Source organism: Cryptomeria japonica, chromosome 5 (assembly GCF_030272615.1).
Source record: "Cryptomeria japonica chromosome 5, Sugi_1.0, whole genome shotgun sequence".
NCBI lineage: Eukaryota > Viridiplantae > Streptophyta > Pinopsida > Cupressales > Cupressaceae > Cryptomeria > Cryptomeria japonica.
The window spans coordinates 206,789,744-206,815,619 of record NC_081409.1 but is presented as its reverse complement, the minus strand read 5'-3'; the positions used below and the strand labels follow the sequence as shown (position 1 = coordinate 206,815,619).

The following is a 25,876-nucleotide window of genomic DNA, read 5'->3' as shown; positions in this document are numbered from 1 at the left end:
ACAACAACTTCTTCAATCAGGTGTCATTAATTCTTCATCTATTGCTGCACCTTCTTCTTCTTTGCACAACAAGTGATATCGAGGTTTACCTCTATCCTGTTCAATTACACATTCCATTTATTTATGCATTCTTATCATATCTCTTTTTCACCCACAGAGGTGCATGTCTATCTCTTGCCCATTGTGGTGACTATCTTTTTATCGCCCAATGTGGCGAGTATCTACCTTTGCCTTTTGTGGCTCTTATCAAAATTGATCTTATCTATAGTGGTCTCCCTCCATAGCGAGGTTGGTCCTATATAGCATCTATTTATCTCTATCAGTAGTGGCTTTCCTTCATAGCAAGGTCTGTTCTACTTATCTTTTGGTAGTGGCTTTCCTTCATAGCAAGGTCGGTTCTACTTATCTTTTGGTAGTGGCTTTCCTTCATAGCGAGGTTGGTGCTACTAATCTTTGATCACCTGGCATAACACAACTTGCTAGATTGTGATTTATCTTTTTAATCATTACCATCTATATGATCGCTAGCTAGTGTTTGGGTCATGTACTACCTCTTCGACATCGATTGCTTCTTTGACTTTTGGGTGCATTCTTCCTTGAGGCAATTGATCCTTGCATTCTTCTCTCCTTTTTAGAATTCCTCTATGTGTGGTTTCTTGTATTTTGGGGATGACGCATAGTATTGAGAAAATCTTTTATATCGAGGTCTCTTTCACTTTGCTGACTCAAAACTTTTGGTTTGCTTGTTATGTGCTTTCATGTGTGTGCTATCCATGTTCTTATTTGTATATCTATTTGATTATCACGATCTAACCCCATCGTCTTGGGAATTTTCACTTTCTAACCTTGTCTTGTGTAGATTTTTCTATCTAATGTATTTGTTTTGTAGGTCTTTAGCTTGGCGGCATGCTTTCTGTTGTGACCTTTTTCACACATCGCCCCATTTTAAATGGGGACCCTTTGTTTTTGCTTTTTAGGGTTTTGCTTTGGTGTCGCAACTGCTAATCACCAGTCTTTTTACAATGAGGAGTTAGAGTTTTTGAGAATTCATCCCAAGCCAAGTTGAGAAATCATGCTCAGAAAATTGTATGAATGTTGTCAAAGTGCTCAGAAGGTCCAAAGGACGAGGATCGCAATTGCTTTGGGTCATTTTTGACAACCTGCTATTTTTAGAATTTTTTCTTTTTCTGCTTTTTTGAAAGTGGCATGTGGGTTTTGTTCCTCAAGTCATTTTATTACTACCCATTTTGTCGGAATTTGAAAATCTTGCTTCTAGGTATAAAAAACAGGGCTTCCAAATTTTTGTTTTTTCCTGAGATTAGGGTTTTGTTCTTTAGGTCATATCAGCCCTGGCCATGTCTTCAGATTTGAAATGTTTTGCTTCTAAGTATAAAAAGCAAGGGTTTAAAATTTTTGCTTTTTTCCGAGATTAGGGTTTTGATCTTCATGCCAAATTATTACTACCATGTTCTCAGATTTTGAAAATTATGTCTTTAAGGGTAAAAAACAAAATGCAAACCCTAATTAGGGTTTTGTTCGAAAAGATCAGCTATTTTATCAGTGCCCATGTTCTCAGATTACGAAAATGAGGTCTCCAAGTGCAAAAAGCAGAGTGCAAACCCTAATTAGGGTTTTGTTCTAGATGAACCAGCATGGTATCAACATGGCATGAACATTGTTGATCAAGGGTAGAGGAAGAGTTTGGGTATGGCTCATTGAAAATTTTGCCTAAGTTGGAGAAGTAAAAATGGCAGATGCTTAGACAAACTCGTCAAGGCTGAAAGTCAGACAAATGGAATGGCAAATGATCGATCAAATTCGCCCAAGGATGTCAAGTATGGAAGATGTTTAGGCAAGATCAATGTCCACCAGAGCATAAGAAAGTTGTCCAAGACTCAGTCGGGCTCACCTTATGATTAAGCAAAAATGTCTGACACTTGGTAAACTCCTACCAATGGTTAATCAACTCTTGGCGAGAGTTAGTTAAATTCCTACTTGAGATTAGACCATGTTGGAAGAAAAATAAAATAAAATAAGGCATGGAAGTGTAAAGCAAGTTGGAAAATAAATTTGTCACATTAAAAAATTTAAATTATTTTCCAAAATTAAGATTATTTTTCAACACTTAGAATTATTTCAAAAAAAAAACTTCAAGAATTTTGGAAATTAAAAGAAAGTTTTAGAAGATTCCTTGATAAAGATGAATTTGAGAGATAAAATAAAACTTTCCATTTTGGAAAAATTAAAACAAAAAACAAAAAAATAAAATAAAATAATTTAAAAACAAAAAAAGACAAAAATAAAACTTCTAAATTTAAAAATCCTAGACTATATATTTTCAACCAGCTCATTTACACAATTCATTATTCAGGTTGAGAATTTGGAGAGCAATTGAGAAGAAGTTTTCTCTCAAAATTTGTGAATTTTGGAGAGATTTTCTAGAAGTGAATTCTCTTCTAAGTGTTAGAAATCAAGAAATTAAGTGCTTTTTTGGATTTTAAGACAGAATATCAGAGTTGAAGGTAAATTTCAGTCATAAAGAGGACCTAAAATCTGAATTTCATTGAATTTTCTTACCTTTCTGTCTTATTTTATCAATTTCTTGATCAATTCCTTCACTTTTAGTCTGCTTTTTTCACAGAAATTTAACCTTTTAATAGGCTGAATGTGAAATTTTCAGAAAAGAGGATTAAAAATCAGAATTAAAAGGTGAAAATAATATTAAATTTTCATGTGTTTTTGCAGGTTAAGGCAGCAAAGTACCAATGAAGTTCGCTAGCCATAAAGAAAAGCATGATAGGAATTGATTAGAATATGGCGATCAGACTTCTTCCAAATCCGCCATGATGAAAGACAAATTAAGGTTGACAGGAGATTTTCAAACTTCACCTAGCCTAAGGAAAATATGAAGGAGGTCACGACAAAAAGCAAACACAAATTGACAAAGCCTTTGCCAAGTCCGCCATGTCTAAGAACTATCCAAGTCCACCTTGAACATGTCTGACAATCTTCCAAGTCTGCCTTGGCATGGAGTCTTCCAAGTTGGCGTGACAAAGAGAAGATGAATTCCTTCCAAGCATGATCAAAGTCTGCCTAAGCAAGTAAAATTGTCAGACACATGGTAAACTCCTACCATTGGTTAATTAACTCTTGGCAAGAGTTAGTCAAACTCCTACATGAGGGCAAGCAAGCAAAATTAAGTTGAAAATAAACTAAGGCATGGACGAGGTCAAGAAATTTGGAAGGTGATTGTCCAAAGTTCGTCCAAGGCAGCAAAGCATGAGCACATGGCAAAGTCTTTTGCCAAGTCTGCCTAGACATGTTCAAATTCTCATCCAAATCCGCCTTCCAAGTTGGCAATGAACATGTCATGACATCATCCAAGTTCGCCAAAGTTGGAGTATAAGCCTATGTCCAGAATTAGCCAAGAATGAGCAAAGTAAGCAACTTCCAAACATGATAGAACCTGATCAGATTATTAGACTTTAGACAGAGACAACAAAATTCGCATGGAGATAGGAAACAAAGCATTCCAAAAAGTTGAAGGAAGCACTCAATAAGTTCGACATGTCCAAGACTCATCCAAGTTCATCATAGACAACGAATTAAAAGATAGTAGATTGGAAGTTTGATGAGCACAAAGACAAAGTAATATGTCTTAGCATATTCCAATTCGCCTACAAAGAAGAACATCTCTTGTCTTCTAAGTCCTCTTGAGAAGGAATGACTAATGATCTTCCAAGAACAAATCATTCATGTCCAAGATTCAAGAAAGTCCGCCCTACCAGGATTAAGGAAGAATGTTATCCAAATTCGCTGAGGAATAAAGCAAAACAAACTGTCTAAACTTCCAAGCAATCGGGTTGGATAATAAAAAGAGAAGGCTTGGAGAATGATCTTCCAAGCACATGACATGGAAAGAATAAATAAAGCCTAGTGATCAGACATCCAAATCTGATCCATGAAGACAGGGCAATCCAAGTTCGCCTTGGAAGGAAAAGATTAGCCAAGGTTTGTCCAATAAAATAAGACACAATTTGAAACTTGTCGAAGGATGTGTGAACAAATCATTCATGTCCAAGATTCAAGAAAGTCCGCCCTACCAGGATTAAGGAAGAATGTTATCCAAATTCGCTGAGGAATAAAGCAAAACAATTTGTCTAAACTTCCAAGCAATCAAGTTGGATAATAAAAAGAGAAGGCTTGGAGAATGATCTTCCAAGCACATGACATGGAAAGAATAAATAAAGCCTAGTGCTCAGACGTCCAAATCTGATCCATGAAGATAGGGCAATCCAAGTTCGCCTTGGAAGGAAAAGATTAGCCAAGGTCTGTCCAATAAAATAAGACACAAATTGAAACTTGTTGAAGGATGTGTAAATTCCGCCTTGCCAAGAGGAAATTTGCTAAGCAAGCATAAGGATGGCATGCATTCTTCCAAGATCAAGATCACCATAAATCAAGATCAAGGAAAATTAGAAAACAAATGATCTGATCATATTTCCAAATCTGCCAAAGACAAGAAGGCTCATGACTGTCCAAACTTTTCCAAATCCACCGAACACAAGGAGATGATTGTCCGAACTCTTTCCAAGGCATGGAAGAAAGATTAAAGCATAAACAAAGGTTGGCTGGACTTCATCCAAGTCTGCCATGCCAGGAAGAAATAAATTTGACAAGACAAGCACATGAATTAAATTCTTCTCCAAATTTAAGGCACCTGAAAGAGTCTCCAAGCATCAAGAAAGAAAGATTGTCCGAACTCTTTCCAAGGCATGGAACAAAGATTAAAGCATAAACAAAGGTTGGCTGGACTTCATCCAAGTCTGCCATGCCAGGAAGAAATAAATTTGACAAGACAAGCACATGAATCAAATTCTTCTCCAAATTTAAGGCACCTGAAAGAGTCTCCAAGCATCAAGAAAGAAAAATCTTCAAACTTGGCGAAAGTATGGAAAGAATTCCAGATTTCTTGAAGGATTTCATTTTTGAAGAGTCAAAGACAAGCTCCCACGCGTAACATAAATTGGTGGCAAGAAGAGTATTTCAGACAAATTTCCATACTTAGGCAACTTTTTGGCACAAATTGGAGAATTCAAGGAGAATATTCAATTGTTCTAGTTCAGCATGTCTAGGTTCATTGAACACATTGCCTCTCAACAGAAGAAGGGGGTACAATCCCCAAAAATAGCATCTTGTGCCACTTGTCTCTCTTCCGACAGATATTTGACCTATTTTGGGAAACTTTGATTAGGGTTAGGCTGTTTTAATCATAGTTTAGATTTTATTTCATGTATGTTAGATGAATGAAGGATTTGATAGTTTAGATTGGTGAAACTCATACTTTTGTTGGATGGATGATTTTCATTCAATGTGTAAAGTTAGCCTGAGCTTTTGATGCGAATGCTTAACTTCTACTTTGAGTAATATTGTTCATTTGTTGGTATTATTCATAAGTGTGAAAATATTGAACACAACCCTAGAAGATTGTACATGCTTTGCGTAGTTGTCCTAAGCGTGGCGAAACAAAGTGTTGTTATTAGTTTCACCCAGGCTTTACCGTCTCTTGAATTCTTAGGAATAGATTAGAATTTCTAAACCTTATCTCCTTTTCAGTTTTCTTGAAGTCCATGATCCAAAACCCTAACGATAAATCTCCATCGTGAATTGAACAAGCCAAGCGTAAGTCCCTTTGTGTATTACCAGCATATCGCAACGCCCATTGAGCTTATCCGCATGTCAAGGCCTGACAAAATAAACCTTGGAATCGCCATATGATATTAGCATAACCGGTGATTTTTCAAGAGAGGATAGAGTGTCTTTGGATATTTTATTCTAATGTTTGGTAGATGATAAAACAGACACCAACACTTCCTTGGCTCGAAGATTTGTCTGCTTTCTCTACAGTTTCCTTTTGGCATCATGATGTTATTTTATGTTCAGTAGATTTCCTTTAGCGTGCATATTCATGTTGATTCATAAGCCCGCTAAAGTGGGGGCAAAATGTAGAGTAGAAAATTGCATACCCCTTTGTAATTCCACCTACACTTTTGCAACCACTTTAGTGTCCATTCCCCTAGCAATTGAGTAGGCTCATTTTAGCCCTTGAATCAGCCTTTTCCCTCTCAAGATACTCAGGATACCTTTCAGCAGCTATCCTTCAGCTTCTATTTCATGTTAGCCGTGTGTTTCTCTTGTTGCTTGCCGTTTTTTAGCGTTGTCTAGACACTAGCGTGCTGCGCGGATGTCCACACGCTGCACATTCGTCTCGCGGCATCTTAACATTCAAATGTCGGTTCTGCGCATTCTGACACTTGTCGCCTATCTTGGTCGGTGGAAACGGCTCAGAATCTTCTAAATGGCTCGTCAACCTCTTCTTTCCCTCCTATTTTCTTATTTTAAATCCATCTCTTCTCTTCTTTCACTCTCTCTCTCTAGTTCCTCCATACAATCTCTCTTGTTATTTTGGCTCTCACAACTTTCTCTTGCTCTCTCTTGCTTGCTACAACGGTCTCTAGTTTGCTACAACACTCTCAAGCTCTCACAATAATCTTTTGCAATTCTCTTGGCTTTCTCGAGCCTCTTTGGTAATATTTTTCTATCATTCCATCTATCTCGTTTTTGAGCATCTTGGAGTTTATCACATCCCCTATCTATTTGATCATTGTATCATTCTAGCTATTTATATTTTGATCTATCTATCTATCTGGGTTGTCCGTGGAGGTGGAAACACCAAAATGGGGGTCTGACTGAGGCAAGCCTCTAAATAAAACCCCCAACGTTTTCCTTTTTGTGTGTAGGTCATAATCGTGGGGAAAACAATCATCTTTCAAGAGGCTTCAATCGTGGACCGGTTGTGAGCTTCCCTTGTACCTTTGTTCTCATTTTATTCTAATATCTCGTATTTTGTGCCGTTAGTTTAGTTTGTCATCTTTATGTGTTCGTTTAGTAACTTAGTTGTATTCTGTCATTTTCGTATGACTTCTGTACCCCGTTTGTACAAGATGACAACACGCTGTGCTGGTGTCCCAGTTTCGCGCGTTTGTCTTCGGGACAGCTGCTTGGCAGGGCCGTCCAGGAACTTTGTTTCTTGGTCATTTATTTTATTCTGTATTTAGTTTTACATTTTTCATCCCCTGGCTCACCCTTAGCGCCAATATAAGTGAGGTTCTAGAGGGCCAATTTGTTCTCTTGGATTCATCATCCTTGAGGTAACAAATTTCCTCCATTAGACAAACTAAAGACTACATCTTCCTCTTTCCTCTCCTAACATAACTCAGTTCTTCAGGCCTTGAACCAGTAGGTGCTGAGGTATCTAAATGATGAGTTGATTCTTCTTCTTCAACATCAAAGTCCTCGTCTTCGTCCTCCTCCATTTCATCCAATGCTACTACTTTTGCTGCTTCTCTCTCTAATTTTGCAAGATCTTCTTCGGTAAGGAGGACATCATCACCATCATTTTGTTCATTGATGGTCCAATCACCATATGGATCAATTTCATCCAAGTCAATGGCCTCATGTGAAACACCCTCCGCCTTTCTAGTGCGAAGGTGAAGGTTGTATCGAATGAAGACAAGATCATTGAGGAGCTTTTGGGTCAATCTATTTCTCTTTTCGTGTGAATGTTCTCTAATAAACTCCAATTTCATTCACACCTAGAAGCAGTACATGGCTGGGACAAAACACAAATGGCTATCTTTTGAAGATTAGGCGTGCCAACACCATAATTCTCCCACCATAAATCTACAAAAAATCATTTAGAAATATTAGAATTGAGTAAAAAATGTAACAATTAAGTTTCTAATATTTTTCTTGTTGTATTGAACTAAAATTTTTACTTAGTTGTTTTGCTCTCCTATCAAGTGCTTGTTGTGAAGAGAAGAGTCTCCCCTCTGCACCCTTGTAGATCTTGAACAATGAACATTTCCAAATTCATAAATAAGATAGTCAAACTCAACAATGAACATTTCCAAATTCATAAATAAGATAGTCAAACTCAACAATGAACATTTCCAAATTCCTAAATAAGATATAGCAAATGTCAAATCTCTCATCAAGAACGTTGTCTCTCACCTCACAATCAGGTGCCATCTTATCAATGCATGCAACAACACGTGCCATGACCTCCTCATCAGCACTAAATGAATCAGAAAAGTAGAATTTCAGGTTCAAGAAGTAGGCCAAGGCATGTATCGGTTGGTGGAGTTGGTTTGTCCATCTACGATCAATGATGTGCCAAAAGATTTCATATTTTTTTGTATTTCCGCCATAGTAATGTGAAATGGTCTCTTTGGCTCTATCCATGGCCTCATAAGTGAAACCCATTGGCATGCCCTCTCCATCCACCATATGAAGAACCCTTACCAAAGGTTCTGTCACCTAAAAAAATGAAAACAAATTTTAAATTATTACAAAATTAACCCCTAAAAAAAAATCAACAAATAGATTATCTTGTATAGAGTTTTTTTGTGTTTGTTACTTACCCCGATCACCCCCTCTCCACTTTTGTTGAACCCTTCATCAAAAGCAATACTTACAATCTTCTCCGCCTCAGCTCTTTTGGAGTATGCAGACTCCAACCAAGCATCAGACACAAACATTTGCTTAAGATGAGGAATTGAACCAAGAATGCTTTGCAATGTGAGGAAGTGGCTAGCAAATCGTGTCACTGCTGGTCGCACAAGGTCCTTGCCATTTGTTTAAGATGAGGAATTGAACCAAGAATGCTTTGCAATGTGAGGAAGTGGCTAGCAAATCGTGTCACTGCTGGTCGCACAAGGTCCTTGCCATTTGTGTGTTTTCTCATAAAAAAAAGATCCAAGTATGGTTGTAGATGAATTTGGTGACATTTTTAGCATTTTCAACCACCCTTGTCACCCATCCAATCTTCCCAATGTCCTCTAACAAGTCCAAGCAATGTGCAGCACAAGGACTCCATGTAATTGTAGGATGCCTCTCCATAAGCATTCTACATATGCAGCTGCGTTGTTCGTGCTAATTTGGACAACATTCTCAACTCCAACGTCCTGGATTACCCCATCTAATAAATTGCACAAAGTTTCATCGTTTATTATTTCATGTGAGGCATCAATAGACTTTAGGAATACCATTGCACCATTAGAAGCCACCAAGAAGTTGAGGAGAGTCCTATTCCGTCCATCTGTCCATCCATCCGATAAAATGCTACGTCCTTTTCTCTAAAAAATTTTTTGATCATCAACCATAACTTGTGTATTTTTTACGGCTTGCTCTAGCAATGGCCCACTGAAGTATCTAGCTGTTGGGGCCTTAAACCCCTTGCTTGCAACTGTAAATGCACTAACCAAACCTTCCCAATATGCATTGCTTGCTGCATTGAAAGGTAAATTATTGTAATACCAAAAATTTGTTGCTGCTATCCTTGCTTGCTCATGTTTTTCTCTATTCCATCCAATACCCTCAAGTGAAGGTTGTGCTCCTGTAACATTGCATGGAACAAAGTAATTTGGGTCTGATGTAAGAGGAGTCTCACTAGCCTCAACCTCATTGTTAGCAAAAGATGAAAGTGGTTGACAGAAGCTTGGACTTCCGTGACCAAGGGGACCTGAAGTGGACAATGACACATTCAGATTCATTGCAGCTGCTATAGTTTCTTTTGTTTATTGTCTTTCTTCTTTTTGCATATCATACCCAGCAAGAAGGGCCTTCATCTCTCTAATAATCTTCAAAGTTGTTTTGGGGCATAGCTCCACATTTTGTCCAGGTATTTTTGCAATGTGGTATTTTAATATATTGATTCCACATGTCATCCATTTGCCACATTCGGTAAAAATGACCTCTCCCTTTTTATTTCCCGGTATCCCATACTTCCATGCTTTGTCTTTTTGTCTTCTTGGCTTTGGGGTTGCCCTTGGACTTGAACTTGACATTGCTCTTTTAACATGAAAAAATAAAAAAATCAGTAGGGTTTTGTGGAAAATCAACAAAAAAATGATAATGAATTGTTTGAAAAAAATGGTATTAAAAAACAAAATAAAAATACAAGGAAATAAGTCAGGAAGGGAAATGGAAAAAAAATTGCTAGCATATCCCCTTGTTTTTCAAATTTTTTTGATTTTCAATCAATGGAAATGAAAAAAAAGAGAAGAAAATCCTTTACCTAGATATCTTTTTCCGTGACCTTGTTTCCTCACCTTCTTCAAACCCTATAGACTTGTTTTGAGCAATAACAAATATCAAAAGTGAGGAAAAGTGAAAAAAAAACATGTTTTAACTTTGACTAGGCGTTCTCAGCAAATGGCGAGAGTCCATCAAACTCATGAGTGCCAACATCAGACTTGTGCGAGTCCTTAGAACAAACTTGGGAGTCTTTTTCTTCGACTCTCCCGGACTCGGCTTGCGAATTTGTGGCGAGTCAACTCAGCCTGCCAACGGACTCGCGAGTCTTGGCGAGTCCACGACGAGTTCGCAGAGTCTTCCAACTATGGTTTAAGCTTTAAACTACTTAACATTAAAAACATGGTAATGATTGCATTGAACATTAACAATGGTGGTGTATGTTTGGGAGCAAATCCCCTAGTAGGGTAGAAGAATTGTGCCCCTTATGGGGGTTTGGGGCAGAACCCCCAATAGGGCAATGGGTAGCACCCTTTGCGGGGGTCAAGTGGTAGAGCCCCTAGTGAGGTATGGAAGCAACACCCTTGCCACCAAGCGCAAATTAAGACTTTCAAAACCACACACCTTGATTATGATGCCATTTTCACAATTCACTCACTTATTTTTTGCAACACCAAGTCCTTACTAATTCTAAAACTTAGGTGTGATTTTGAAATGATGCTTCGAAGTTAGATGCCTATTTATAAGTTTTTTGTGAGTGCTTAGGGTTTGGGTGGAGCCTGTAGACCATTAGGATTAGGTTTTGTTGCACACAAATAAAAAAGAATTTATGATTTTAAAAATTATTGATTTTTTAATTTTATTGTCATGGGGGATGCCTGTAACTCCTTGGGATGGATGGGAGACTCCTTGGAGTCCCTTGGACATCTCAGAGTTCCCTAGACGTCTTAGAGTCTCCTAGGCATCCCCAAACTAGTGGGCATCTTAAAAATGTCCTCTCCTTGAGGGGGACATCTTGGACATGTCCATAGTCTTGAGTGGTGGTGATGGGATGGTGGGGGAACATCCTCGCCAAGTCCCCACGTCTCAGAAACATGGAGATTTTGTTGGGGGTGGGAAGATGCATCTCCATGGAACACCAGTTGATAGTGACTTGATCTATCCTAGTAATTTTTTCAAGGACAATGAGGACTTCTTTTAGCACATTGAAACTATGTCAATGCTTTTTATAAGATGCCTTCAATGATGTGTTTTAGATGCCCATTGGCAGGTTTAGATATTAGGTTTTAGCATTGAGTTTAGTTTGGAATCCAGCTAAGGTGTTGAACAAAATGGTTAATTATGCTCTCTAATGGCTTTGACTATAAAGGTTCTCAACATGCCAATTAGAGTGCCACTGCTACATCTTCCCTCTTTAAGTATGACAAATGTTAAGGTTGTTTTTTAATCATTTCCACACCTGACTGGCCAGGCCAAAGGGGATTGTTTTCTAATAACCTTATATATCTTTTAGGTGTACATGGCACAACCCCTACAAACATCTTGTTTTTATAGAATAAGCATGCCTTCATTGTTAGACTCACTTAAGTTTGTACAAATTGTGGCAAACTTAATTAATAATTTCTTGCACTTGATAAGCCACTAGTGTGAACAAAAGCTCTAAAATCTTGGCTACTTACCATAATAAATGGTAAAAGATCTTGGAAGAGTTTTAAAAGTTCTTGGAAAAGAGTATTTGCTCCTGCTCTTTTTAATGAGGAGCCCCATTACCATCTTAATAAAAGAAATTATACTTCATCATAAATATTTGAAAAACAATATGATTCAACATTCATACCATCAAAGAGATATTTTATATATAAGGGTATTTGAATGCAAAGTTCTAGGACTCAGACTTGGCAGTCCAAAATAGGACTCAGTCTTGGGGCTCGACAAAGAAGAAAATCGTAGTTTCACAAAAAACATAAATAAATTAATGCATTTAGAGAACATAAGAGCCTAATTTGATTATCAATTTGTCTTAATTCAAACGTTACACGTCATATGATCTTCAAACACTCAATTCTTGAAATTTCATCATTCATTCTCATAGTTTCAAACTTTTAAATGTATAACAGCATCATAAGTTTATAAATGTTTACATATAATGATATGTCACAATGAGAAAAACAACCAAATAAAATCTACAGCCTCCTCTTTCCTCTCCTAATGTAACTCAATTTTTGAGGCCTCAAACTAGAAGGTGCTACGATATCTAAATGATGAGTTGTTTCTTGATCTTCAAAACTGTCTTCGTCCTCCTCCATTGGACTTCCTTTGTTGCTCCTCTCTCCAATTCTGCAAGATCTTCTTCAGTAAGGAGGACACTACATCATTTGTTCATTGACAGTCCATTCACCATATTGATCAATATCATCCAAATCAATGGACTCGTGAAATGCCCTCCACCTTTCTAGTTCGAAGGTGAAGGTTGTACTGGACAAAGACAAGATCATTGAGGTGCTGTTGGGCCAACCTATTTCTTTTCTTTGTGTGAATGTTCTAAAATAAAATCCAATTGCATTCACACCCAGAGGCACTACATGGCTGAGACAAAATACAAATGGCTATCTTTTGAAGATTAGGCGTGCCAGCACCATAATTCTCCCACCATTAATCTACAAAAAATCATTTTGAAATATAGATCTTCTTCAGTAAGGAGGACATCATCATCATTTTGTTCATTGACAGTCCATTCACCATATTGATCAATATCATCCAAGTCAATGGACTTGTGAAATGCCTTCCACCTTTCTAGATCAAAGGTGAAGGCTGTACCAGACAAAGACAAGATCATTGAGGCGATGTTGGGTCAACCTATTTCTCTTCTTTTGTGAATGTTCTAAAATAAAATCCAATTGCATTCACACCTAGAAGCACTACATGGCTTAGACACAATACAAATGGATATCTTTTGAAGATTAGGCATGCCAGCACCATAATTTTCCCACCATAAATCTACAAAAAATCATTTAGAAATATAAGAATTAAGTAAAAAAATCTAAGAAAAAATTTCTCAATTTTTCTTGTATTACTGAACTAAATTTTTTACCTCGTTTTTATCTCCTATCAACTGCTTGAGCTAAAGAAAAGAGTCTCCCCTTTGCACCCTTGTAGACCTTGAATGGATAAAAATTAGAATTAAATCAAATATAGAAAATTAGTTATTATGTATGTAAAATGGATGTTTTTGGATAGTCAACATTGCTAAATCCATAAATAAGATAGAGCAAATCTCACCTCCAACTCATCCAGAACCTTGTCTCTCAAGTCACGATTAGGTGCCATATTATCAATGCATGCAATAATACTTGCAATGACCTCCTCATCAACCTTAAATGTATCAGAGAAGTAGAAATTTGGGTTTAAGAAGTAGGCCAATGCATGTATCGGCTAGTGGAATTGGTTTGTCCATCCACGATCAATGATGTGCTAAATGATTTCATATTTTCTCTTGTTTCCATCATCATAATGTGAATTGGCCTCTTTGGTCTTATCCATGGCCTCAAAAAATGAAACCTATTGGCATGCCCTCTCCATCCACCATATGAAGAACCCTTACCAAAGGTTTTGTCACCTAAAAAACTGAAAACAAATTTTAAATTATTACAAAATTAACCCTTCAAAAAACAACAAAAAATAGATTATCTTGTATCAAGTTTATGTTTGTGTTTGTTACCTGCCCTAATCAACTCCTCTACATTTTTGTTGAATATGTCATCAAAAACTATAGTTACAATCTTCGCCGCTTCAACTTTTTTGGAAAATGGAGACTCCAACCAAGCATTAGACACAATTATATGCTTGAGATGAGGAATGGCACCAAGAATGCTTTGCAATCTGAGTAGCTGGCTAGCAAATCGTGTCATTTTTGGTCGCACAAGGTCTTTGCCATTTGTGTGTTTTTTCATCAAAGAAAGAACCCAAATATGGTTGTAGATAAATTTGGTAACATTTTTTAGCATCTTCAACCACATTTTTCACCCATCCAATCTTTCCAATGTCCTCTAACAAGTCCATGCAATTTGCAGCACATGGACTCCATGAAATTGTAGAATGCCTCTCCATAAGCATTCTACCTGCAGCTACACATGCAGTGGCGTTGTCTGTGATAATTTGGATAACATTTTCAACACCAACCTCCTCGACCACCTTGGCTAATAAATTGCACAAAGTCTTAGTATTTTTTATCTCATGGGAGGCATCTATAGACTTTAGGAACACCAATGCACCATTGAAAACCACTAAAAAGTTCAGGAGAGTCCTATTCCCTCCATTTGTCCATCCATCCAATAAAATGTTGCAGTCTTTTCTCTGCCAAATGATAATTTGGACAACATTTTCAACACCCTCTTGGATCACCTCGTCTAATAAATTGCACAAAGTCAGCATTTTTTATTTCATGGGAAGCATCTGCAGACTCCAGGAACTCCAATGCACCATTGGAAGCCACTAAAAATTTAAGGAGAGTCCTTCCTATTCCCTCCATCTATCCATCCATCTGATAAAATGTTGCAGCCTTTTTCTCTGCCAAATTTTTTTCTCATCAACCACAAAGCCATGTATTTTTATGGCTTCCTCTAGCAATGGCACACTCAAATCTCTTGCTATTGGGGTCTTGTTGTGACGTTTTCACACATCGCCCCATTGCAAATGGGGACCCCTGTTTTTTTGCTTTTTAGGGTTTTTTTTTTTTTTTAAGGTCTTTTAGGGTTTTGTCAGTTGGCTTTTGCATTTTTGAGTGTTGTTGGGGAGATCAATAGGATAGAAGGTCCTGCTGGAGTGAAGTCCTGATCTTGAAAATTTGGCTAAGTGTGAAGTCCTGATCCTGAAAATTTGGCTAAGTCTGAAAGTCCTGATCCCGAAATTTGACTAAGTCTGGAAACTGAAAAACCTCAAAAAACTAGATTTTGCAATATAACTCTTGGAGGTCTAAAACCACTCTCAAACATTTTGAAAGTATATATGGAATATAACTTAAAGTATAAGCACTTATACTTAAATGTTATATTCCATAAAAATTATCCTGATAGAGAGTTCAAAAAGTCAAATTTCGCTCCTGTCCTTCACTGAGGATCCAGAGCGAATTTCGCTCCTGTCTCTCTCCAAGGGACCAAGGCAAAGCGCTCCTATCCCTCACCAAGGGTCCAGGGCGAAAAGGCTTATTTGAGTCATTCCTGACCTTGTTTGGTCAAATTGGAACATCAAAGGCATGGTGGAGGATGAAATGAACGTGATAGAGCATCCAGATTTGATTAAAAACAATGAAATGATAAAGTTTTTGCCTAGAAGGTCAAAAGTGCTCCTGTCCCTCACTGAAGGACCAGAGCGCTTTTCTTTATATGCACAATTTTAGACCTTTTTTGGACATTAACTTTTATTCATAGCATGAAGTAAGGTGAAATCTTCCCTAGCAAAGGAATTTCGAGATGAAAAGTGAAAAGATTTGGCCTAGAGGGCAAAATTCTCTCCTATCCCTCACCAAGGGTCCAGGGCGAAAAGACTTATTTGAGTCATTCCTGACCTTGTTTGGTCAAATTGGAACATCAAAGGCATGGTGGAGGACGAAATGAACGTGATAGAGCATCCAGATTTGATTAAAAACAATGAAATGATGAAGTTTTTGCCTAGAAGGTCAAAAGTGCTCCTGTCCCTCACTGAAGGACCAGAGCGCTTTTCTTTATATGCACAATTTTAGACCTTTTTTGGACATTAACTTTTATTCATAGCATGAAGTAAGGTGAAATCTTCCCTAGCAAAGGAATTTCGAGATGAAAAGTGAAAAGATTTGGCCTAGAGGGCAAAATTCTCTCCTGTCCCTCGCTGAAGGACCAGAGCTTGAATTTCAAAATTTGCATTATCTTTGCAAGATTAAGGTGATTTTACGATTTGAAGAGGTCAAGGGAGGCGTGTTTTGTCCGTTGAATATAACTTGAGTGGATCACAAAGGAGGGCGATTTTTATAAAATCAACAATTTCCCTCCGAGATTATGCTAAGGCAAAGTTAAGCAAGATTGAAAAGCTCTTCTAAATCATGATGAACAAAGGTTTGACTCCAAAAACTTGATGATCCTAGGCCAAATGCAAAAGGCGCTCCTGTCCCTCATTGAAGGACCAGGGCGAAAATCTCTAGAACATCAATTTTGCCTTGCAAAAAACGAGTTGAACATGCACTGAAGGGACGAAAGGGATCATTGCTAGCCCCACAACGTGAATTGGCAATTAAAAAATGAAGGATTGAGGACAAAAGTGAAAAGGCGCTCCTGTCCCTCTCCAAGGGACCAGAGTGAAGTTATTGGCATTCACCATTTTCTACTTGGGCGTTAATATCCTCCAAATCGCATGAAATGCCAAAATCATCAACTTCGAAATATTTGAAAAAATTAAATTAAATTGGCATTTAATAAATTAGTTTTGAGCCTTAAAAAATCGAATTTTTTATTATAAAGGCATTTTAAATTAATTTTTGTGAAATTAAAATTAAAAAAGATGGAGTGCTTGAGGTATCATTTTTTTTATATTTTATCAAGTCAGCCTTCTTCTTAGTGTTTTTTATATTTTATTTTTTGGCTTATTTTGTCAAGTCGGCCTATGGGAAATGAAATGGTGAGCACTCTATATATTTGGGTGTGTTTGTTCATTATCCAAATCATTCACTCATTATTTCAAAGTGCGATTTGGAGGGCAAAGAAGAAGTGTGAAAGCTGGCCTATTTGGAGCGAATTTTCCTCAAGTGTTGAAGACTAAAGGTGGTGGAGTTGATGCTTGTGAAGACTAAAGGGGGCGCATTTTGCTAAAGGGAGTCTTGATCTACATTTTGCCTAGCGAATTCTCCTATTTTTGCATCATTTTTTAGAATTAATTCCCAAGTGGAGGTATGGCGTAATCACCTTGGCACCATTTTTGAAGATTTAAATTTTGCTTTGAAAATCCTAAATTAGGAAATGATAACTCAAGATTTATCATGAAGTTTCCTAAATTAGAATCTTGAATCTTCCTTTCTACACTTCAAGATATATTATTAATTGTGAAATGTTGTGTAGGTGTCAAGATGGCGACTCCCAAGCTCGAAAGATCTACAAGTCGGAAGACTCTCCTCAAGGAAAATCAAGCTAGATCAAGGACGATCAAGCAAGGACAAGGATGACCTTCTTCGATCCAGCCTAGCATCGACAAGGGCGACCTTCTCCAATCCAGTATTCCAAGTCGAGGTACATCAATCATCCTGCACATCAAGGACACAAGAAGTTAGAACAAGGGTTCGTTGAAGAAGCAGATAGTTCCAGATGAATTAATTAAAGCTAGCTTCTCAACAACATCAAGTTGAATATTTACCAAGTTACAAGTGTCAGACGAGGTGGCATCCTAGTCATCACTTCTCCAGTCAGTGTGGTCCACCTCAGCATGTCCAGATTCAATGTACCTAACTCATGGAAGGTGGCACAAACTCCGATGTACCTACCTCGGCTATCCATTGGTTGATTTTTCCAGAGAGGACATGTGTCCAAGCAATACAATTATTTCATTGGTCGAGCATTAAATGTTATGTAATGGTTGTAACAAACCCTAATTAGGGTTTTCATTGTAAAATCTTGGCCATTGATCTCGAATTGATCTCAGCCATCGAATTGTATTATGGGCACTATATAAACCCCGACTCTTCATTTTGTAAGGGACAGATAAGAGATAGATAATAGAATAGTTGGAAGCAGTTAGAAGATAGATAGAGAGTAGTTAGAAGGTGATTAGCTAGTTGATAGAATAGCAATTAGATTAGAGTAGAGAGAGAAGGCAAAGATTGTTGCCAAGAGGTTGTTGTAAAAGACTTGTAAAACTTCATTGAAGAAATGGTGAAATTTATGGGTTGATTCGACAATTTGCATGGTCTTTATACTTCTCATATTTGATTTTATGTTATTAGATGAGTGGAAGAAATGTGCTTGATTGATGGTGGAATTCGTATATCCATACTACTAGCAGTTTGTTGATTGCAAACTTGCCTTGTGTAGTCAACTGGAATCATTCAGCTTAAGCTTAACTTCAGTTGTCGCTTCTTCATTGATATGCATCAACCTGATGGTGTCTATGCCTGCAGTGATGATTTGAACATCATAAAACTTTCCTTCGAAGATCGCACTAACCTTGTGGAGATGTTCCTGTGATGTCAAAACAAGACTTAGTTAGAATTCCATCAAAGATCATTCATTGCTCTTACATTCTTAGTGTTAGGATTAGATCTTTTCCTCGCCCTCATCTTTTTTCCTTTTTTCAAGTCAAAGTTAGTAAGATCCTGTGTTCCAACAATATTCAAAGTAGATCGGACGTTCAATCATCAAATGTAAATCCCCTTGTGATTCCAGCAAATCACATCATACCACAGAGAGCTTATCCACACGTAGAGACCCTACATTGAAGAACCTTGGAGTCATCCTGATTGATCCTTTTTTGCGATATCTTCAGCAATCAGAGGCTTTACTCAAGAGAGGATAAGGTACCTTTGGGTATTTTATTCTGTGTTTGATAGTGTACAAAATACACGTCAACAGGTCTTAAACCCCTTGCCTACAATTGTCAATGCATTCACCAAACTTTCCCAATATGGGTTGTTCGCCACATTGAAAGGTAAATTATTATAGTACCAAAAATTTGCTGCTACCATCCTAGCTTAATGATGATTGTCTTTATTCTGACTGGTACCTTCAAGTGAAGGTTGTGCTCCTGGAACATTGTGTGGAATAAAGTAATTTGGTCTTGATGAAGGAATTTCACTAGCACTAGAAAACGAACCTTCAGGACTCTCACCAAAAGATGAATGTGGTTTATGGATGCTTGGATTTGAGCCACCAAGGGGATCTGATGGTGTAGAAGTGGATACATTTTGACTCATCACTGCTGTGTTGGCATTTAGTTTCAGTTTGGCATTGATGTCAAAAGAAAAACATATTCAGGTTAAAAGCACAGTCATTCACATTCAGATTGCTATAAAAATTGTTATCACCTTTGTGGGAATTACTTTGCTGTTCTTCAAAGTTCAGGAGACACATATCTTTGATTCAGATTAATATGGCTTGCTATCATCTTTAGATTGCTCAATATCATCATTTGTTTTCCTGGTGTAAACACATAATTTGCGTCCAGATTGAAAAGATGTTTAAAAGCTCTCACGGCATCATGTTCTTTATCATGGCGTTATTGTAAATTGGTGGAACGCAGTTGAGGTTGGTTCTAACATCCAAACGGTATTTGTTTATGAATTTTGTTTATACTAAACTAAAATGTGAAAAGGAAATTCGAAAACCTTCTTATCGGGTTGTTTGAAAACAAGGAATAGTTAAGTTTGTTAAGTTATAACTATTCTATAACTGTATCAAACTGTATACAACAGACTTGACTCTTCTATTTATTTTGAGGTGTATGTTGGTTTGTGGGAAAGGAGATGTATTAACGTCTTAATAAAAATATGGTGTGCATTGCAAGGAAAAGAAAAATGCTTAAAGTTGTGCATTTATAATCTCCACTGAGTTTACAGAGTTGATGTGAGTGGAATTTGTAAAAACGTATTGGATAGGATCTTATTTGCTGGAAACTGTGAACAGCAGTGAGTCTGTCTTGAACAATCGAAGATATCAACAGTAGTATCTTTGACAAACATATTTGTATCTTTTCAGATATATTGGTATTGCAAATTTTTCTCTGAATTCAGACATTTTTTGGAGGAATAAATGCTGGTTAAAAGTCTGTTATTATAGTGCATCTTTTCTATGCTTCTGATTTGAAGTTTCAAATCTGTGGATTATTGTTTTCATTATAAAGTCGGTGGATTTTTCTCAGGCAGAGAAGGCTGGAAATAAATATCAGAATTTATCATTCTTCAGTAGACAGATTTGTGAAGTATATATGATATCAATCTTTCCTAAGACTAAAGAAGTATTTTCAGATTTTTGATTCACAAGTTTTTCAGTATCCAAGTATTGTTAATTGATCAAACTTTGTTTCAGATTACCACAAGCTTGTTGATTATGAAAATTATCTAAATATTGTTCATTTATGTTGTAAAAGAGTGGGTGCTCTGAAATTGAAGAGTTGGTGCTCTGGGATTATTGAGTTGGTGCTCAGATTGGAAGGGTTGGTGCTCTTATAGATAGGGTTGGTGCACTTAATTGCACATTGGAATATCAGTTTCAGACCTTTGTGTTAACTGAATATCTATATTTTGCAAGTTAATGTTGTGGGTTTCCATTTGACACAATTAAAAGAATTAAAAAAATAAATTAGGGTGTGTTCTTACAAGTTAGTTAACTGTACAGTTCAGTTTTGTAGATAGAATTTCTAATATATTTGGCATGATTATATGAACCTCATTCAGCTATGTATTCAGTCTCATACAGCTTCATCATACAGCTTCATTGTATGCAGTATGCACGTATTGATCAAAATGAACAATTTTATCCTCAGGATTCCATCTATACTGTCTCAAGTGTTTGGGTGTTTTGGTTTGGTTTTTCATCTTTTGTGGCCTTAACACATTATTCATCCTATTTGTGAATTGGGAGGTGATTATGATTGGCCACACTTTTGCTGAACTCTATGCTACCGTTCTTGACATGCAGTCTGATTTTGTAATATTAAAGGTCATAATGTTTTTTTCATTGTCTTGTTCTTTTCTTGATCGTTTTCGTCAAAGCATTTGCAGGGCAAAATAGTTCAGCCCAGGGGGCCACCTAATTTTGGATGGGATCCTATATTTCAACCTGATGGCTACACAGAAACGTAAGACATAGAAACATAATGTATTTTGAATATGGTGCTCTTGAAAATTGCATTCGCGACTACTCTCTTGTTTATCTAAGCGTAGTGAAGTTTTATTGCTATGGTGCAGTTATGCAGAGATGCCGAAGGAAGAGAAGAACAAAATCTCTCATCGTAGAAAAGCTTTGGACAACGTCAAGGCTCATTTTGCTGCTGCTAATTACAAGTTTGATACTAATTGAGGTCATAGACACTTGAAATTCATATTAACCTTTATTAGTTGGTAACAATAACCAAGTAACAAACATGTCTTGTTAGTCTTAAAATTTAAGTCCAAATTAGTCTAAAAATTGGGGTTTTCATTTGAAGTTGAAACAAAAGCCAGGATTCTTGGTTTCTAAAAATTTGTCCCTTCATAAAACCTTTCTCTTCAAATTGTTCGTTCTTCATTGAGTTATATTATTAGTGACTGGGAGTTGGATATAAATTGAATCTCTAAATACAGGTCCATTGATTATCCTCTACTTTTTTATCAATGTGAAATGGGACTCAAATACAATCAGAGCGTTGAAGCTTGGGTTTGGCAAATCATTTTTCGCCTCGGACTACGATTTAGTGCCAAAACTTGGCATAGGCTTAAAAAACTTGACAAAATACGTGCAAAAAAATAATTAGTTAGATCTACTATATACATGTCTACATCACAAAATAAGTAAAAAATTGTAATTTCCCTTTTTAATTAATTGGTTTATGCAAGAACCATTTTTAATTTCCGAAGGATATAGAAGTATGTTAATAAGGGGGCCATGGTATTGAAGCAACAAATAAAATAATTGAGGGGTGTGGATTTCACGGGCAATAATTTTATAATTGATTCATTAATGGGGAGTTACAAATTAGTATTCATGACAAAGTAGGGGCTATTTTGGGGGAAAGAATCTCAAGATACATTAATCCCTATTTCCAAGAGGGAAACATGGTATTGGAATTGTGTCCTTTAGGTGCTACTATATATTGAGGTGCTTGGTTGTTTTGAGTCCCATCTTCATTTTCTGATATTTTTTGTTACAGTTTGAAGCTTGTGTCAATTGTTAATTCAAGAATGGAAACCCTTGAATTTAGATATTAGAGGATGAACTTCTTTGGTTTCTTGAGGGCAATCTCATCTATAGATTGTATTTGTGTTGAAAATATTCGTTTTGTTTTCTAACAATAATTGGTATTTAAAGCAAAAACGTATAGTGATAACAAATTTGATTCATAGTTATACGTTGTCTATTTGAGATATTTATTTTGCTTTACATATTTGTGAATATTTTTATTGTGTATGCAATTTATTGCCATGTCTTTTAGATATTCTTATTTTACAAATAAAATATACACAAATCTTTATTCATCTATTGTATACTCTTATGTTGTCGATAAAATCTTGGTGATCAAAAAGTGATTAGTAATAATATATATTTATTGTAAGCTCTTATCTTACCCTCAAGGGATCTTGATGATTAGATAATGTCAAATATTTTATACTAAAAAACTTGTTGAAGTCATTACTAAAATGTCAGACTTCATAGTTGATCTCTAATACAAAAGAAAATTTTCATTGATATTTTTAAAATTGTTTTTTTTTTACACAAACAATAGACATAGAAATCTATGTAAATGGTGATAGCAAAAATAATATAAAGAAAAATCAAGCTAAGGTTGAGAGGAGCCGTTTCTCCCAACATTAGATCCAAACCTTTAGACCTTCCATCTCCTTTGGGTATATAAAAAAACAATTGCAATCATTCATCTATAGAATAGTTAACAACATCATTTTAGACAATTTCTTTATTTTTACTTGAACCTCCTTCCAAATTACTAAAAGCTACATCTCTTAGCTTGATTGACTCATGGCTCTTTAAAAAATGGGGTCATCTTCAATTATCTACTTTGATGTGAGATCATATTCCTCCATCATTGTGTGTACTTTATTTGTAACTAAAACTCAATTGTTGTGGAGGAACAAGTTGTAATGTAGAAATACAAGGTCATGCAACATTTGAATTGGTGGCTTGTTGCACTTCTTGGACCACATGTTAAATATACTCCAATTGAATTTACAACTTGAAATGTTGCACAGTTGGCTCAAAACATGAAGGATGATACTTTGAAAATTACTTGTCTTAGCACTATAATTTCCAAGGATGTATTTGTAATGATAAGATTAAAACTTGTAAGATTTACAAATACTAAAACTTTTAAATTTAATAAGAGGGACTTTTTGAAATTTTAAATCAATGTTTTAATTTATGTAAATTTTCCTTGACCTAGTAGTTGCAAGTCCAAAATTCGGCTTCATAAATACCTAATCCACCACATCGCACATGCAATTCTTGTGAGTGGGAAGACTCCACTAATAACTAATGAACATTTAGTCAAAATAAGCTTTGCTTGTAGAAAATATTACAAGCTCAATGAAGTTGTGAATTGAGTGAGACTAAGTTCGACCAACTCCTTGTTATCTGTGAACTCTCTCATGGTTATCAATGCATTTACAAATGTTTTGTTATGAAAGCACTACAATTGACTTTTAATCCAAAAAAAAATTCTAGTGTTCTCCAACATTAGGTCAATACACTACATGAAGCAGGAAGTTCACAAAATGTTGGGATATGTACATGCTTTGTAACCTTTTGCTTTGATTAGACATGTACTTGATTTGATTGTGGCATCATGAATTACCAAGGACATGCCGACAAAGGAGCAAATTTTAGAGACACATTCTTGACATACATTTGAATTCTACTTCTTATTAAATTCTATCTAGAATGGGAAGCATTTCTACCTTTGTACTTGGTTTATCTTCTTTCCAAAGGAAGAAATGTTGTTTGTAGGCATTGGATCATGTTTTTTCATAAAAAATTTACCATTTATGTAGGACATTCTGCATTGTGGGGGCTAATTGATTGCATATTTATGATGCTTGTAGTTCTTGGTGGGTATAACTAAGTCCTCCATTCATTACTATTTCATTACATCATTATTTGTATCTTTTCTCTCTTTTGGGGAGGAGTTTTGTCTCATGGGATTTTCTCCTTTTCTTCGTTTGTGAGAGATGATCTATAAATGGGTACCTAACATAGCCTAGTAGTTGGTACCTATAATTATCTTTATGTTTTGCATCATATGCATTTGTATATTTCTCCCTAACTTGTAGATAAATGGGGTGCTTGTGTGAATAAGGTATTTTACCTAGCTATGTAGAATTACAAGTGTGTGTTAGAGGATTTGTCAAAGTTTATTGGTGGTTGTAGTTCCAATTTTTATATTTTAAGATTTGGTTTAGTTGCATTATATGTATGTATTTATGTATGTATGTATGTATGTTAACATATTTTTACGACTAACCCTCTAGAGCTACATTATAGAACAAAGGAGAGATTATTACAATAGAACACAATATGGTTTGTTGTTGTTATATTGTATAGGTTTTATAGAAAACCATAATTATTTTTTCCAAATAAACCCTCTAGACTTACATTATAGGACAAAGGAGAGATTATTGCAATAGAACACACTATGGTTTGTTGGAGTTATATTGTATATATAGAGCATTTAATTGTATATGATTATCAAACCCTCAATAGAAAACCATAACATACTTTGTTACAAATAATCTCTCTAGAGTTACATTATAGGACAAATGAGAGATCGTTGCAATAGCATATAATCTAGGGTTTGTTGGAATTACAAAATATATAATTGTATTTGAGAGTGGATTTTCTACTGTCAGAGATTGTGCATGAGTGAGTTTTTCCCCATCAATACTTGTGAGGAAGTGATGATCGTGGTGCTTTATGCTCTCAACACCTATGAATAAGTCTGTTTGTACATACCAAAACTTTTACATGAGTGGAGAGGCTTCAACAAAAAAATCCTATCATGAAAAATACTGGAGCATAAAGGGAGAGGTTTCGCATATATATTAAAATTTAAGTTTAGGGTTAACCATGTATATGTAATGGCATGTTGGTGTTAAACAAGTGAACTTTGAATACATTTCAAACATAGAAAAAGGTTTTATATGATCTAGAGTTTTATGAAAGTTTACAACATAAGAGAAATATGTATAGAGAATTATCATATTGAATTGATAAGCCTTTCTTAACAAAAAAATTATACGAGTTTGGAAACCAAAAAAGGGAAGATCAATTTATTACCTAGAAGCTCATTTTTCTTGAGTGTTAGTAATGGCACATTTGTGAGTGGGTTTTTTGCATTTAAAAATTGTGCATGAGTGATTATTTCCCATCAAAGCCTATGGAGGAGTGATGATGATGGTGGTTTGTGCTATGCTTCTTTTTTTCTTATCAACACCTTCACATGAGCAGAGAGACTTTGGCCATAGACTCCCATCATGAAAAATAGTAGTGTAAAGGGAGAGGCTTCACATATATAGTCAAAATTAGGCTTATGGTTAACCTTGTAGTATTTATATAATGGTAGAATGATGTTAAAAAAGTGGACCTCAAAAATATTTAAAAAACAACCTAAAGTTGAATATAATGTAGGATTTGAATTATTCTCATGTCATTAACATGTGATGTTAATGTTTCAAACTATATATAGAATTACATTTGGGATTTGTGAAAGTTCATATGCGGTTGTAGTGCATAGTTATTGGGCCAATCTATGCAAAAGTTTCATTCAACACTTTGAAATAACCACTTAAGGACATATGTCCATACAACAATTCATCTCATCATCACCATTACTACCTAAAAGCCCAAACACTATCTTTAAGTTCTTAGGTCACATATTGAGATTTGTTGATTTTTTTGTGAAAATCAAATGTACAATTAAGGAGCTTGATGTACATGAATATAGAGTGTGCAATTGTTGGGTCCTCTCCCTATCCAAATCTTTTGACAGTTGAAATCCATCCAATTGTTTAATGTAAACCTTTTCTTCAAGTTCCCCATTCAAGAATGTTGACTTAACATCCATC

General features: G+C 36.0%; 1 protein-coding gene across 1 annotated transcript in view; it reads left to right on the top strand.

Annotated features, from left to right (window-relative positions):
* Positions 1-21,413, top strand: part of LOC131054625 (inosine triphosphate pyrophosphatase) — a 56,866-nt gene extending 35,453 nt beyond the window's left edge. Inside the window, exons 7-8 of the mRNA XM_057989174.2 lie at positions 20,828-20,904; positions 21,014-21,413. Of these exons, the coding sequence (XP_057845157.1) occupies positions 20,828-20,904; positions 21,014-21,125 (189 nt within the window). The 3' untranslated portion in view covers positions 21,126-21,413. The remainder of the gene's footprint in view (positions 1-20,827; positions 20,905-21,013) is intronic.
* The last annotated feature ends 4,463 nt before the right edge of the window (positions 21,414-25,876 follow it).